This window comes from Benincasa hispida, chromosome 3 (assembly GCF_009727055.1).
Source record: "Benincasa hispida cultivar B227 chromosome 3, ASM972705v1, whole genome shotgun sequence".
Classification (NCBI taxonomy): Eukaryota; Viridiplantae; Streptophyta; class Magnoliopsida; order Cucurbitales; family Cucurbitaceae; genus Benincasa; species Benincasa hispida.
This window is the reverse complement of record NC_052351.1, coordinates 29,143,441-29,156,238: the sequence shown is the minus strand read 5'-3', so window position 1 is coordinate 29,156,238 and position 12,798 is coordinate 29,143,441. Positions and strand designations below refer to the sequence as shown.

The following is a 12,798-nucleotide window of genomic DNA, read 5'->3' as shown; positions in this document are numbered from 1 at the left end:
TATATTTAAGAATTAATTGATTCTTAATTTGAGTTGTTCAAATTCCGTTTCATAACCCATTTATTATAAACAATAAAAGTAGTTGTAGTTAAATATTTAGTTAATCTAAATTAAATCTTAGTTACGTTATAATTTTTTTTATAAATATTAATTTTTAATATATATGTAATACATACTTTAATTAAAAAAAATGAACTGAGATTATAATTTGAAATAATTTTTTTTTAAGTGTAATCATGCATTTTAAAAGGTTTACTCTTTGCCCAATCATACTTTGAAGAAACACGATCTTCTTTTTGTAGATTTCTCATTTATTTTAAAATGCTATTAATTGTTAAAAGAGTATAATTAATCCGAGTCTATAAAAATAAATTTTCCCAGCATTTCATTTGGTTTTTTTTTCTAGAGTTTTATATCTCTACATTGTAAGACTATTTCTAAAAACAAAGTCCAAATTTGAAATCTAAAAGAAAATAGTTTTCAAAATTTTGTTTTCTTATTTTTTCTTCTTTTTCAAAAATTAGTTAAAAATTTAAATGTTTAGATATGAAATCGAATAAGAAAGGGTGAGAAAACAAGCACAATTTAAAATAAAAAAAACAAAAATATAATTGTACCCAAACAAATACGTAGTTTTTGGTAATTTTATTTTAAAAATTAAATTTATAAACACTGCAATTTTTTCTTGTTATCTTCCAGTGTTCTTATAAATTAAACCAAGTCTTGAAAATTGAACTTTTTTTTTTTTTTAGAATTTGACTAAAAATCTTAGACCATAATAAGAAATTGAAAAATCGAAACATAATTTTTTTAAAAAAAAAAAAATCAAACACCTATCAAAACATGGTCTAAAAAATGTTTCAAAGAAAGGATGCGCTTGACTAAGAATTTTATTATTTTTAGTAAAAAATAATGGGATGAGAAATTGAACCTCTAAGTTCTTTTTAAAAAAGTAGATCCTGTTAGTTATCATTAAGCTAAGTTCATTTTAAGTTAAGAATTTTAATATTTGTTTAGGAAACGTTGAAGATTTAAATTCACTTCTTAATTGAAAAGTGTATGTATCTTCAAAACAGTCGTGCTAGTTGGCAGTCCTTATATGAATTAATTAGTTGAATTTTTGTGTAATTAGGAATATATACCAAAGAGTTTAGTACTTATTTAATTTACACACATTAATTAGAACATGACAAAGGAAGAAGTCAGCATTTTCCACTTGAAAGCCTAGTAGTTATCTGGTACAACCTTAATTATGATTAAATGCTTCATTAATATTAGGTTTTGGTCTCATAAAGTTTATGTAAAACAAAACTCAATCCCCACTAATATTCCACCATCATACAAAATCGAAATTACAACAAATGATTCAAAATGAAAGTTGATTTTTTTTAATTCAATTATAAATAACTTAGAACAATGGGTAGTAGGGGAAGAATAAACAGGTAGCTACAAAACCAACCAAAAGAATTGCACACACAAGTAAAAGGAAAGAAGCTAAATTGGCATATAATAAAAACTAAACAATATAGCAAAAAATAAAGAAAAAAGGCAAAAATGAAAACTGCCCAAAATCCTTTTTGTAGAATAAATTATAAAGCACTTTAAATGCCAACCATTGCTGTCACACATCCCATTATGATCTAGATATTAATGTATCTGAACTTATTTGTAAAAAAAGATAAAGTGCAATACTTTGTGTGTGAGTGTGTTTTAATTTAATTATTTGTATTCATTCAATTCAACTCATTTTTCTCCTTTCAGCAGCCTCTGAATTGCCCTATTTAAAGGCAGCCAAATACCAACACCAAATTATCATTCTTCACCTTGCAAAAAAAAAAATGGGTTCTAACAAGCCTTACATTGTTGCAATTTTCATCCAAATTACCTTTGCCGGAATGAGCCTAATGTCTAAGGCCGCCTTCGCCGCCGGTATGAATACTTATATCTTCCTCTTCTATCGTCAAGCTGCTGGCACTCTCGTCTTAGTCCCACTCACTCTGATCTTAAAAGGGTACGTTTCCTTTATATTTTTATATATTATTTTATTGCATGTAATTTCGTCTGTTTTTTATTTTAATCAAAATTTATTTGTAAAAATATATTTCAGGAAGGAGAAGAGGCCATTGTCTTTCAAGCATCTCTGCCAAATTTTTGTCATTTCATTGATAGGGTTTGTATCAATGTTTGTTATTTTTATTAATGAAATCTCTATGATTTGAAAAAGAATGTATATATGATGCAAAAAAGTGCAATATATCAACTTAGTCAAATCACCCACCAATTAAAAAAAGAGAAGTATTGCTTACTATTAATCATTTATTTTTATTCCCTGAATCTTATTAAATAATTTGAATAAATTTGGGTTTATATAGGATCACTCTTGCATTGGATGCTTATGGAGTGGCCATTAATTACACGTCAGCAACTCTTGGTGCTGCAGCCTTCAATTGCGTTCCTGTCACAACATTCTTCTTTGCGGTTTTACTAAGGTCATTTTTTAATACTAACAATTTAATAATATTTCTTCGCAATAATTTAAAGTAACTGTGCGTTTAATTACTTTTCCAAACTATTTTCTCTCTCATTTTTTACTTTTTATTACTCGGGAAAGTTGAAGAAACTCCACGTTTTAACCTAGAAGAAAGGAAAAAAAAAAAAAAAAAACAAAAAAAACAAAAAACAAATTTGTTCTTTCAATTTTCACTTATTATTATTATTATACAATCTTTCAATTTTCATTTAAAAAAGTTATTAAATGCTGTATTAAATTTAACAAATAAATAATGTAAAAATCTTCGTAAACTTAATTAGTCTAAATAATATCTAATTTTGAGTTTGATTAGTTACACACAAATTAACCTTTCAATAACGACTTGGGTAAAAGTTCCAAAATTCCAACGAAGTTTTAACTTTAATATCATTATATTCTTTGAAATCTTATCCATTTTGTTTATAATTGAAAATTGCAACCATTTTTGAAATAAAAAGTTAAGATTGTAATGGTCGTAAAAGTTAAAAGTATAATTTAATGAAATTGAAAGTTATGTTGAGATTAGTTCATTGAAGTAGATTGATGTTGGGATGTAAAAATAGGATGGAGAAGGTGAAGTTAAAGAAAGCAGCAGGGATAGCAAAGGTAGTGGGGATAATGATATGCATGGCAGGTGCAGCCATTCTTGCTTTCTACAAAGGCCCCTATTTGAAGCCACTTTTCACACACCAACTTTTCCACCATTATCACCAATCTCAATCCCACCATTCTTCTAAATCCCAAAACACATGGATGATTGGCTGTTTCTTCCTTCTCATCACTAGTGTTTCTTGGGGCATTTGGTTTGTTCTCCAGGTAAATTTCCCTTCAATTCTCTCTTTTCCCTTTCACTATAATCTACCTTAAATTACTATAATATTCATCTTTCTTGGAAACTATGTGACATAAAACCTCCTATTCCAAATTCTCTCTTCCATCTTAGTTACAGTATTCTATTAAAAAAAATTTGTACCACTTACACACCCTTTTCCCTACTTTCAACCAGAGAATATAAAATAAGACTTTAACCGTGTTTGTAACTTGGAAGATTCGAAAACAAAGTAATTATAAGCTCTTTTTATAATATCTTAAAGTTAATCGCTTTTTTAAAACTTTTCAACGTGAGACAACCACTTTTCTAATATATTTTCAAAACCCAACACATAGTTTTGACTCGTTCTAACATCACCACAATACTACCGGATCCCAAGTTTTTTCCATTCGAAATTTGAATAGCTTTCTACTCTAATAGTTAATCATTTTAAATAACTTATGAAAAGTCAAAAGTAATATTATATTTCTTTTAAAAAGAAAAAGATAAAATCTAAGATTATTATTATGGTAATTTAGTCACATATTTTCATTGTCTATTTAAAATATTAATTAAATTTTATGTTTAATAGATATAGGGCGTAAACGAGTAATTAAACTCAATAAAAAATTTGTAAGAAAGAATATGATAAATAAAGTTGAAAATAAAAATGGGTGCAGGCTAGATTCTTGAAGGGGTACCCTCACCCAATGGAGTTCATGTGCATGCAAACAGTAATGAGTATGGTTCAAAGCTTTGTTGTGGCCATTGCAATGGAAAGAGATCCTTTGGACTGGAAATTGGGTTGGAACATTAGACTCTTTGCTGTCCTCTATTGTGTAAGCCCTCTTATAATTAACAAATTACATTTTCTTTTTTCCTAACTTTACTTTAATTTCAATTATTACATTTTCTTCCTTTAATATACTTTAATCTTCCTTACACTTTCTATATGGTGGGAAAATCAAACATATATCTAAATTTATACACATTGTGTAAATTTAATCTTCTTTAAATGTTATCTTTTTTCATTTTATAAAAATGGGGTTTTCAATTTTTTGAAGATTAGTTATGTAGTATTAAATGTTTTATTTTACCGACCTTAAAATGTAAATTTTTGCTCCACTTTTGAAATTTAGTTTTGTACTTTTTTCACATCATTTAGAAGTTATTTTATGTATTTACCCAACAATTTAATAAACTAGTGATTACTCTAGTTCAAGATATTTTGAAATTAAAGATATATTTGAATTTTTTAGGTAAATGGCTTTCTTAATTTTAAAATAATAATTTAATGACTTTTTTCTGGAGAATTTTATGAAATTGTAAAGTAGTTGATTAAAAAATGAAATTTAATTTTAATTTAAATGTTGGGCACCGTTTTGAATAATTTACAATGTAAAAAGACCAAAATAGAAAATAGTGGATTAATTAAGTTGGGACGTGGTGCAGGGCATTTTAGTAATTGGGATTTCAAATAATGCCCAATGTTGGGTAATCAGAGAAAAAGGTCCAGTTTTCCAAGCCATGACGACGCCATTGAATTTAATCACAACAATAATTGGTTCCCAGTTACTCTTTTCCGAAGGAATTTATTTGGGAAGGTAATAAATAAACTATATTTATATTACATCTATTTTTTCTTTGAACTTCATAATAAAAAAATGTAACATTTTAGTAGGCTCTTTTATCTTCCTCATAATTCAATGATCTGATATATAAACTTTATACCTTCAATTTCATATCAAGCATATTTGTAAACTTTAAAATATTTCAAAAAAGTCAAGGACTTAGTAGATACAAAATTGAAATTTCAAGATCTAATAGACAAATGTAAAAGTTTAGGAACTAAAATTCAATTTAATGTGTGACTAAGAATCTTTTGTTTTCTCATTTACAAATATGTGAGTAATATTTTATTGTAATTAATTGTATTATTTGGATTGGCAGCATTATAGGTGCATCCTTATTGGTAATGAGTCTTTACAGTGTTTTGTGGGGAAAAAATAAAGAGCTTGTCACTCCTCCAAACAATAATCAACCATGTCTGCCACAAAAGGAGACTCGAGAGTTGACATGTCGTACTGAAGTCAACTCCTCATTGGTCTAAAATTAGATTTCCTCTCATTTGTTGGGCTGAAGCTTTAAATGCTATTAATTAGGTTTCTCTTTTTCTCTTTTTTTTTCTTTTTTTATTTGTATTTTGGTTATTATATGCAATAATTTGCACTTTATCAATTTCAATTTATAAAATATGATGAAACACAAAGTCCACATTTGTCACTGCTCCAAACAACAAAACATTATAGCACGTTTGTTAACGATTTCAATTTTTGTTTTAAACTTTTAGCATTTTCTTTAAGATAGTTTCCATCCTAAAAAAATAAATAAGTACATAGTCAAATTCTAAATTGTTGGAAAAATACCTCTCACACTATTACCTTAAGAAACAGTTGAAAAATAATTGAGAAATTAAAAGAAAATAGCATAACTAAGTGTTGGGAGAAAATTGGGATATTATGATAACGGAATAAACTAGCAAACTTATTACACATCAACTAGAAACAATACACTCAATATATAATATTCAAACTCAAATATAAGCTAGATGATGTAATAAGGCACTTAGATATGAAAATAACCAAATACTAGAAAAAAAACCTCAAAACCTTTGAAGATTCAAAACATAGTCATGACACACTTTTGATAAAGTGTTGTCATGAAACACTACAAGAAAACACCCATTTTCCACAAGGATATAAAATATAATATATGCAACGAACAACTCTAAGAGTCAAAGTTTAGCTCACCAAAAGTAGTTTCCAACGGACGAAGACCAGCTGCATTGAAGATTGAAGGACGAACAGATGATGGACGATGAACAATGGACAACAGATGATGGATGAACAGATGATGGACGACGAACAATGGACAACAGATGATGGACGAACGGTGACAGACGATAGACGAACGTCCACGGATGACTGGTACGATTTAGGCGACGGACGAATGCCTTGTTCAACGAACAATTGAAGGACAAACGGATGATTGAAGGACGAATGGCGATGGACAATGGAGGAACGAACGGACGATGGTCAAAATCAGCTGGTTCGATTTGGGGGTATTTTTTTTGTTTTAGGGTTAAAAGAAAGGTAGAAAGCAAATCTGAAATTGGGGATTCAATTTGGGGGTTTTAAATCGAAACTCCCGACGGACTATTGTAACCTTCGGGAATTCCTACACAACTCCCAACGAATTTTTTAATTTGTCAGGAGTTCAACTAGTCAAGATTGGCCTTCGTTACCAACTCCCAATGGGCATGGTGAGGCGTCAAGAGTTTGAGCACTACAACGTCGGGAGTTATTGAGCACTCCTGACGGCATCCTTACATAGTCAGGAGACAATCTCTCTCCCAATGATGTATTTTTCAGCAGTTGTTTTAGGCATCATGAGAGTCCCTTTTTCTTGTAGTGGAACTTGTCGTCGGGAGTTTGGTCGAGATATTTCCACCGGAGTACAACTCCTGACGCGGAAACACACACCATCGGGAGTTTGGAACTCCCAACGCATGTACACATATCGTCGAGAGTTCTAGCCATTGGGATTCAATTTCAAAAATTCAAAATCTGAAGCTGCCGGGAGATATAGAAACTCTCGATGTTTTTCGTCGGGAGATAGTCATTTTTTAAAATTTTTAATTTTTAATTTTTTAATTTAATCTGAATAATCTAAAATATATAACATCATTAGCAACTCAAAATATTTACATAAGAAAGAAAACAAATAAACAAAGTCGATAGTATTCTTTATTACACAAAAAAAAGAAAAGTTGGCAAAATGGTCTACAAAAGAAATATGTCTTCACAAATACATAGAAGAAAGAACTCTCAATAACGTCTCCAACACAACATCTCCAACACAACATCTCAACAACATTTTCAACATCATCTCCCAACAGCATCCCACAAAACAAATAAAAACCATAAGGTGGATCCTACAAATCATACAAAACAAAGAAAATCCTATAATCCTAAAAAAAAAAAAAAAAAAAAAAAAAAAAAGAGTAATAATTTACAAACCAAAGAAAAGCAACACACTTCAAGACTACATGTTCTCAACCTGAAACCTCCACAAACATACAAAAACCACAAGTTAACCCCAAAAGAATAACTAATCTCAACCCATCCCAAACAATATTCAAAATTCATAAACTTTCACAATCAAACAAAAGCCATTAGATGATCTGACATTCCTACAAAATGAAGAAAATGAACATACTTCCATAACTACATATTCTCAACCTGAAACATTCAAAAATATACAAAAACCACAAGTTGAACTCCAAAAGAAACAAAAAATTCATAAATTCATAAACTTCCACAAACATTCAAAATTCATAAAATTCCACACAACTCATCCCAACTCATCCCAACTCATCCCAACCCATCCCACACATCGCACACAGCATTGAAAATTCATAAACTTCCACAAACAAACAAAAAATTCCAAGTTGAACTCCAAAACAAGTATAACCAATCTCAACCCACTCCACGTTGTTGGGTTTTATGTCCTAAAACTCGTAGTTTGTAAAATGATAAACATTTTCTATAATCAATAAACTTATTATTGATTTCATAAATTGTATGAAAGTCTAATTCCAATAAACTAAGATCCATGACTATGGCATGAGTACTTGAACTTTATATGGAGACATAAGAGTGGATCAGGTTCCAGTAAATAGTCAAAATGATCTACGGTACATGAATAAGGTTGTGTAGCTTATTCTAGTAACACCATTGGATGCGGCCTACTCTGTAATTGTTACAAAGAGTTGTAAAGTGTTACATACGATGTGATCCTAATTCGTACATGTTATGACATGAGAAGTGGGGGCGTTCTATACAATGAGTTTGCATAAAATCAGACCAAGAAATAAGTTACTCTTACTTTATAACGTTGTTTACTGTATATGATTGACTATTTCACCTAGATGACCTAGACAACTCGATCTTAATCCTGAGCTAACTATGAATTCCTGTTTATTGAGGATTTTCCTTAGATTTACATAAGTGAGGGTTGGCTCAACAGTGCCGACTCAATAAGACTTCTATTTCAGGGGTAAGACCTAATAGATAGGTGGGGACATAGGATGCAAGATGGAGTTCACACTTACCCGATTTAAGAATAAGAGAAAGGTTGTTCTCTTAAGTATTGAATCTAGGTCTTGAACAAGGGGTCCCACCCTCTCACTAGGTTAAGAGAGTTTGATTTAGTGATTGGATCATAAACCAGTAGTTCATTAGAGGATTAGTACGAACTTGAGGAATAAGACGTAATCTCGAGGGTAAAACAGATATTTGATCCAGCCGTTATTACGAACAACCTGTGAAGGGTTGCTGATTATGGTTAAATCATCTGGAGATAATATATATCTACAGTGAGGGGAGTGCAACTATGGGCTTTAGTGGAGTGACCCATTAGTTAATGAATGGGGATTAATCTGGTCTAATGAGTTTAGCCAATTAATCTCGGATCGTTAAAGCCTATGATCTATAGGTCCGCGAGGTCCCTCTACTAGCTCGCAACGAACTAGCTCTAGAATAGCGTGATAAGTTAATTTGAAACGTTCAAATTAGAATTAAGAGAATTAGTAATTATATGAGATATAATTACATGTTTAATTTGAGAATTAACGAAAGAGGAGAATTTATATTTAAATATATATAAAGATGGATGTGTGTAAAAATTAATTTAATATTTGATATTAACTTAGTTAAGTTTTATTTAAAAATTAATTTATGAAATTAATTTTATTTTTAAAATCAAAATGGATTTAAAAATCAAGTTTTGATTTTTAATAAAATTGAAAAATTAGAAAAACAATACACAAATGGAAAAATAGAGTTTTCCATTATCCATATTCTTTATGCTCACACACTTTCCCTTTGCACTTCTTCATTTACTCTAAGCATGAGCTGCAACTCATGCAACACTCTTCCTTGCATGATGATCTGCAATATATTGAAGAGTTTGGAGTGAATTTTGGGCATGCAATCAAGAGAGAATTTTAGAGAAAATTCGTGCTGAAGAAAGTGTTCTTCAATAAGATTGCTGATGTGAGCAATTTTCCTTCATCCCTTTATTCAAGCTTGTTTTGAGTCCCATAACACAATATAGAGCACCAAGAGAATAGTGTGGAAGATCTTGAGGTGGTCTGCAACAAGATTTAGAGAAGATTGCAGTTGGAGATTGAGCTTTGAAGAGGTTCTACAAAGGTATGTCATGAAACTCACTTGTTTTCTGCAAGAGCATGCTTTATATTTTGCCAACATTAATGAATTAGAGTGCTTAAATGATCCTTGTTGCTTCTGTTGTTGCTGATATATTCCTTCATAACATTCAAATTTCATAAACATCCACAAACACACTATAACACTACTATAGAAATTGGATTACTTGACGTTTTTCCAATGTCAAGTAAAGGGTATACTTGACACTTATAAAAGCGTCAACTATTTGAATGTCAAGTATAGTGTGATAATTTGACTCCGAAAAAACGTCAAGTAAAATGTTTCTTGATACAATTTTCGTGTCAAGAAAGATAATACACTTGACATTGATGGTATGTCAAGTTTATTGATTCTTGACATTGATTATGTATCATATATGATAACTCTTTGACATTTTTTATGTGTCAAGTATATGTCTTCTTGTTTTCAAATTAAATGCCCCAATTGATATTCTCATTTTCTGCCTTGTATTCCAATAATAAAATTACATTAATTAAATAAACATTATACATTTAAAATCTATCAACTCAATATATTCACTAAAAATCCATATGTTCAACTATGACCTTTCATGGGAACACTCGTCACAAATTACAACAATATTTCTCTTTCATGCACAAAATAAAATTTCAACTATTGCTTTTGTATACAAAACTCAACTTTCAACAAACACAAAAGTGACAAATTGTTTAATAAATAACCTCTCAACAAAGTACATTATTTAATCTATACATTGAGCTTTGAAGTCTAAAGATCGAGAACTAAGGGTCAGGCAAGCCATGTTTAAGAAAATCAACCTGCAAAATAGAATAAAGGGTGATAACATCAAATTTCAAAATATATAAATAAGTATTAAGATACAACAATGACAAAAAGTCAAGCACATGCTAAAATTTAAAATAGAAGAATGCAGATACCTTTCTCCCAACTTTCACAAAAAATAGAGAATATTGGAAGCCCAATCTTATCTACAAGCAATAAAAAATTTCTTCAAAATTTCATTCACCAAAATAACCAATTAACTTCAAATAGATTATCCAAAGTGTGGCTTGATTTGAATGCCACTTCAAAACTACAACAAAATAATCCAACCTACGAAAATTTCAATAATAATGGTTACAAAACGCAAATTCCAGCAACTATGTAACAAATCCAAAAGAGTTTTAAGACCTTAATACCTATCAAAACGTCCAAACATCGTTAACTTTGTTGGACAGTGGCTCCAATCCCTTGAAATCTTTGAATTGAACATCAAAAATTGAAAATAACTCAATTATTAGACCAATACTTCAATGGGTAACAAAGAACTATTAATACTAACCTCCAAACTTATCAAAACCTTGCCAAGATCAATCTCAAACCTATTGGACAACAACTCAACTCCTTCCAACAATATAAAATCAATCTCATCATTAAACATTCAAACAAGCAAATCATTACAGAAGATGCTACATTAAAACCCAAATCACAAATTCATTCAAATACATCCAAAACACTTACCTAAAGTGTTTACTCAAATCGATGCTTCACTTGAGCCTTGACCAACTTTTCTGAAAAGAAAACAAAAGAGGAACAAAAACACTTATACACTGATTTATTTGTCCAGTCTGAATATACATCAAACCAAAGTTGAATAACAAGTTACTAAAAGTTACCAAAATTTGCTAAAGTCAAAACCTTGCAACCCCGCACAACAAGCTTCCAATCTTCAAACTCCGCTACAACCTGAATCTATGATCCAAACATAATGGGTTTTTATCAGAACTAACCCAAAATCAAACAATAATCAAGATTATGCATAAAAACCTACAAAATTACCAAATCTTACCCAAAAACAAGGATTGGGGACGTTCGGCTATAGATCTAGGGGCGTTCGTCTACATATCTAGACGGGGCAGAAGCGACGAAATTGGTGGGGGCATTCGACTACAAATCTGGGTGGGGCTAAAGACTCGCGAACGATGTGCACAACTGGTCGGCTGGCATGGCTGAGCAAACAGCGAGGGAGCTGATCAGACGACGAGGGAGAGGGCTAGCGCAGCTGAGCAGACGACGGAATGAAAAACTCAATAACAGCGGCGCGAACAGAGGCGAGGGGAGAATGAAGGCTGACGACGGCTAGAGCTCTTGGGTGCACGGAAGAAGAAAAAAATTGGGGGGAAGGGGAAGGTCGTGAGTGAGATGGTGAAGGACGAGTGATAACTGATAGAAATACAAGTTATTTATACCATCTTACTTAGAATATGCAGCAATAGGAAGGAAAAGTTGCGTCAAACATATTAAAATTGGCTTAGAAACACAAAGATTGTAAAAGTATCAGAAACACACCCGCTGACCGCATTGTGATGAAAAAAAGGATGTCCAAATATTTTTTTTGCAGGTAACAGGTATCACCGCATGTGATGATTGCTCGTGGACAAAAAGAGCAACGCATTCTCGGGGATTTCTGAAATTGTACAACTTTTCTGATGTACGACCTGACAAATTGAATGTGGAGCAGAGCAGACATTCCCACCAAGCCGCAACAGAAAAAAGTAACTTTTTAGAGTGGGACCACTGATGCAAGAGGTGCTAAGGTCTATAAATAGCAACATAAACACTCAGCACAAAGGGGGGAAAGAAAACACATGGAAAAAGAGACGAAAAGAAGTTTTGTGCAAGGGACATTCTTCCCTCGAGAACTCTCCTGAGAAGGAAGTTCTCCACCTCATTCCTCCATCATGCCGACAAGTAAATAGCTCCGATCGGGATCTGTGGCAAGACATTGACATGCTGATCTCAACTGTTCTTACTTTCCGTTCATCGATTGTTGTTCATTTCCTGTCTTTCATTCATATCTCTATAACAAACACTTTATCTTTACCAGATAATATCATTATCATGTTCATCTTCATTTCTCTATTCACTATAACGCATTCATCTTCCATTTCTCTCACCATGAGTAACTAAACCTCTAGGGTGTGGGGGAAGGATTGAGTGAGTAAGTCAATCCATGTTGAAGAAGTTAACTAAGTCTAATTAACGCATGTTCAATGGCATCTTCACCTGCGAGAGTAGAAGTGAAGATGCTAATCAACCTCTTGAAAGAAGGTTGATAGAATGCACTAGCTAAAGCAAGAAGTATTTCTAGAGATGGAAACAACCTTGCGTTCACAAACGTTCATCCC

At 31.4% G+C, this 12,798-nt stretch overlaps 1 protein-coding gene and 1 long non-coding RNA gene across 2 annotated transcripts; both read left to right on the top strand.

Moving 5' to 3' along the window:
• Positions 1-1,781: 1,781 nt before the first annotated feature.
• Positions 1,782-7,374, top strand: LOC120072771 (WAT1-related protein At5g64700-like). The gene is made up of 7 exons (XM_039025253.1): positions 1,782-2,011; positions 2,108-2,170; positions 2,373-2,489; positions 3,094-3,346; positions 4,022-4,180; positions 4,794-4,945; positions 5,292-7,374. Exons 1-7 carry the CDS (start codon positions 1,839-1,841, stop codon positions 5,449-5,451), a joined length of 1,077 nt encoding a protein of 358 aa, XP_038881181.1. The 5' UTR covers positions 1,782-1,838; the 3' UTR covers positions 5,452-7,374.
• A 1,782-nt stretch (positions 7,375-9,156) lies between these two features.
• On the top strand, positions 9,157-12,493 carry LOC120072939. Its single transcript, XR_005480639.1, has 2 exons — positions 9,157-9,616; positions 12,012-12,493. It is a non-coding gene; the product is annotated as an uncharacterized LOC120072939 (long non-coding RNA).
• Positions 12,494-12,798: the final 305 nt, after the last annotated feature.

Coding starts and splice junctions, on each gene's coding strand:
- LOC120072771 (XM_039025253.1), top strand. CDS start 1,839: ATGGGTTCTAACAAGCCTTACATTGTTGCAATTTTCATCCAAATTACC. Junction 2,171..2,372: donor TTTGTCATTTCATTGATAGG/GTTTGTATCAAT, acceptor GGGTTTATATAG/GATCACTCTTGCATTGGATG. Junction 4,946..5,291: donor GAAGGAATTTATTTGGGAAG/GTAATAAATAAA, acceptor TTGGATTGGCAG/CATTATAGGTGCATCCTTAT.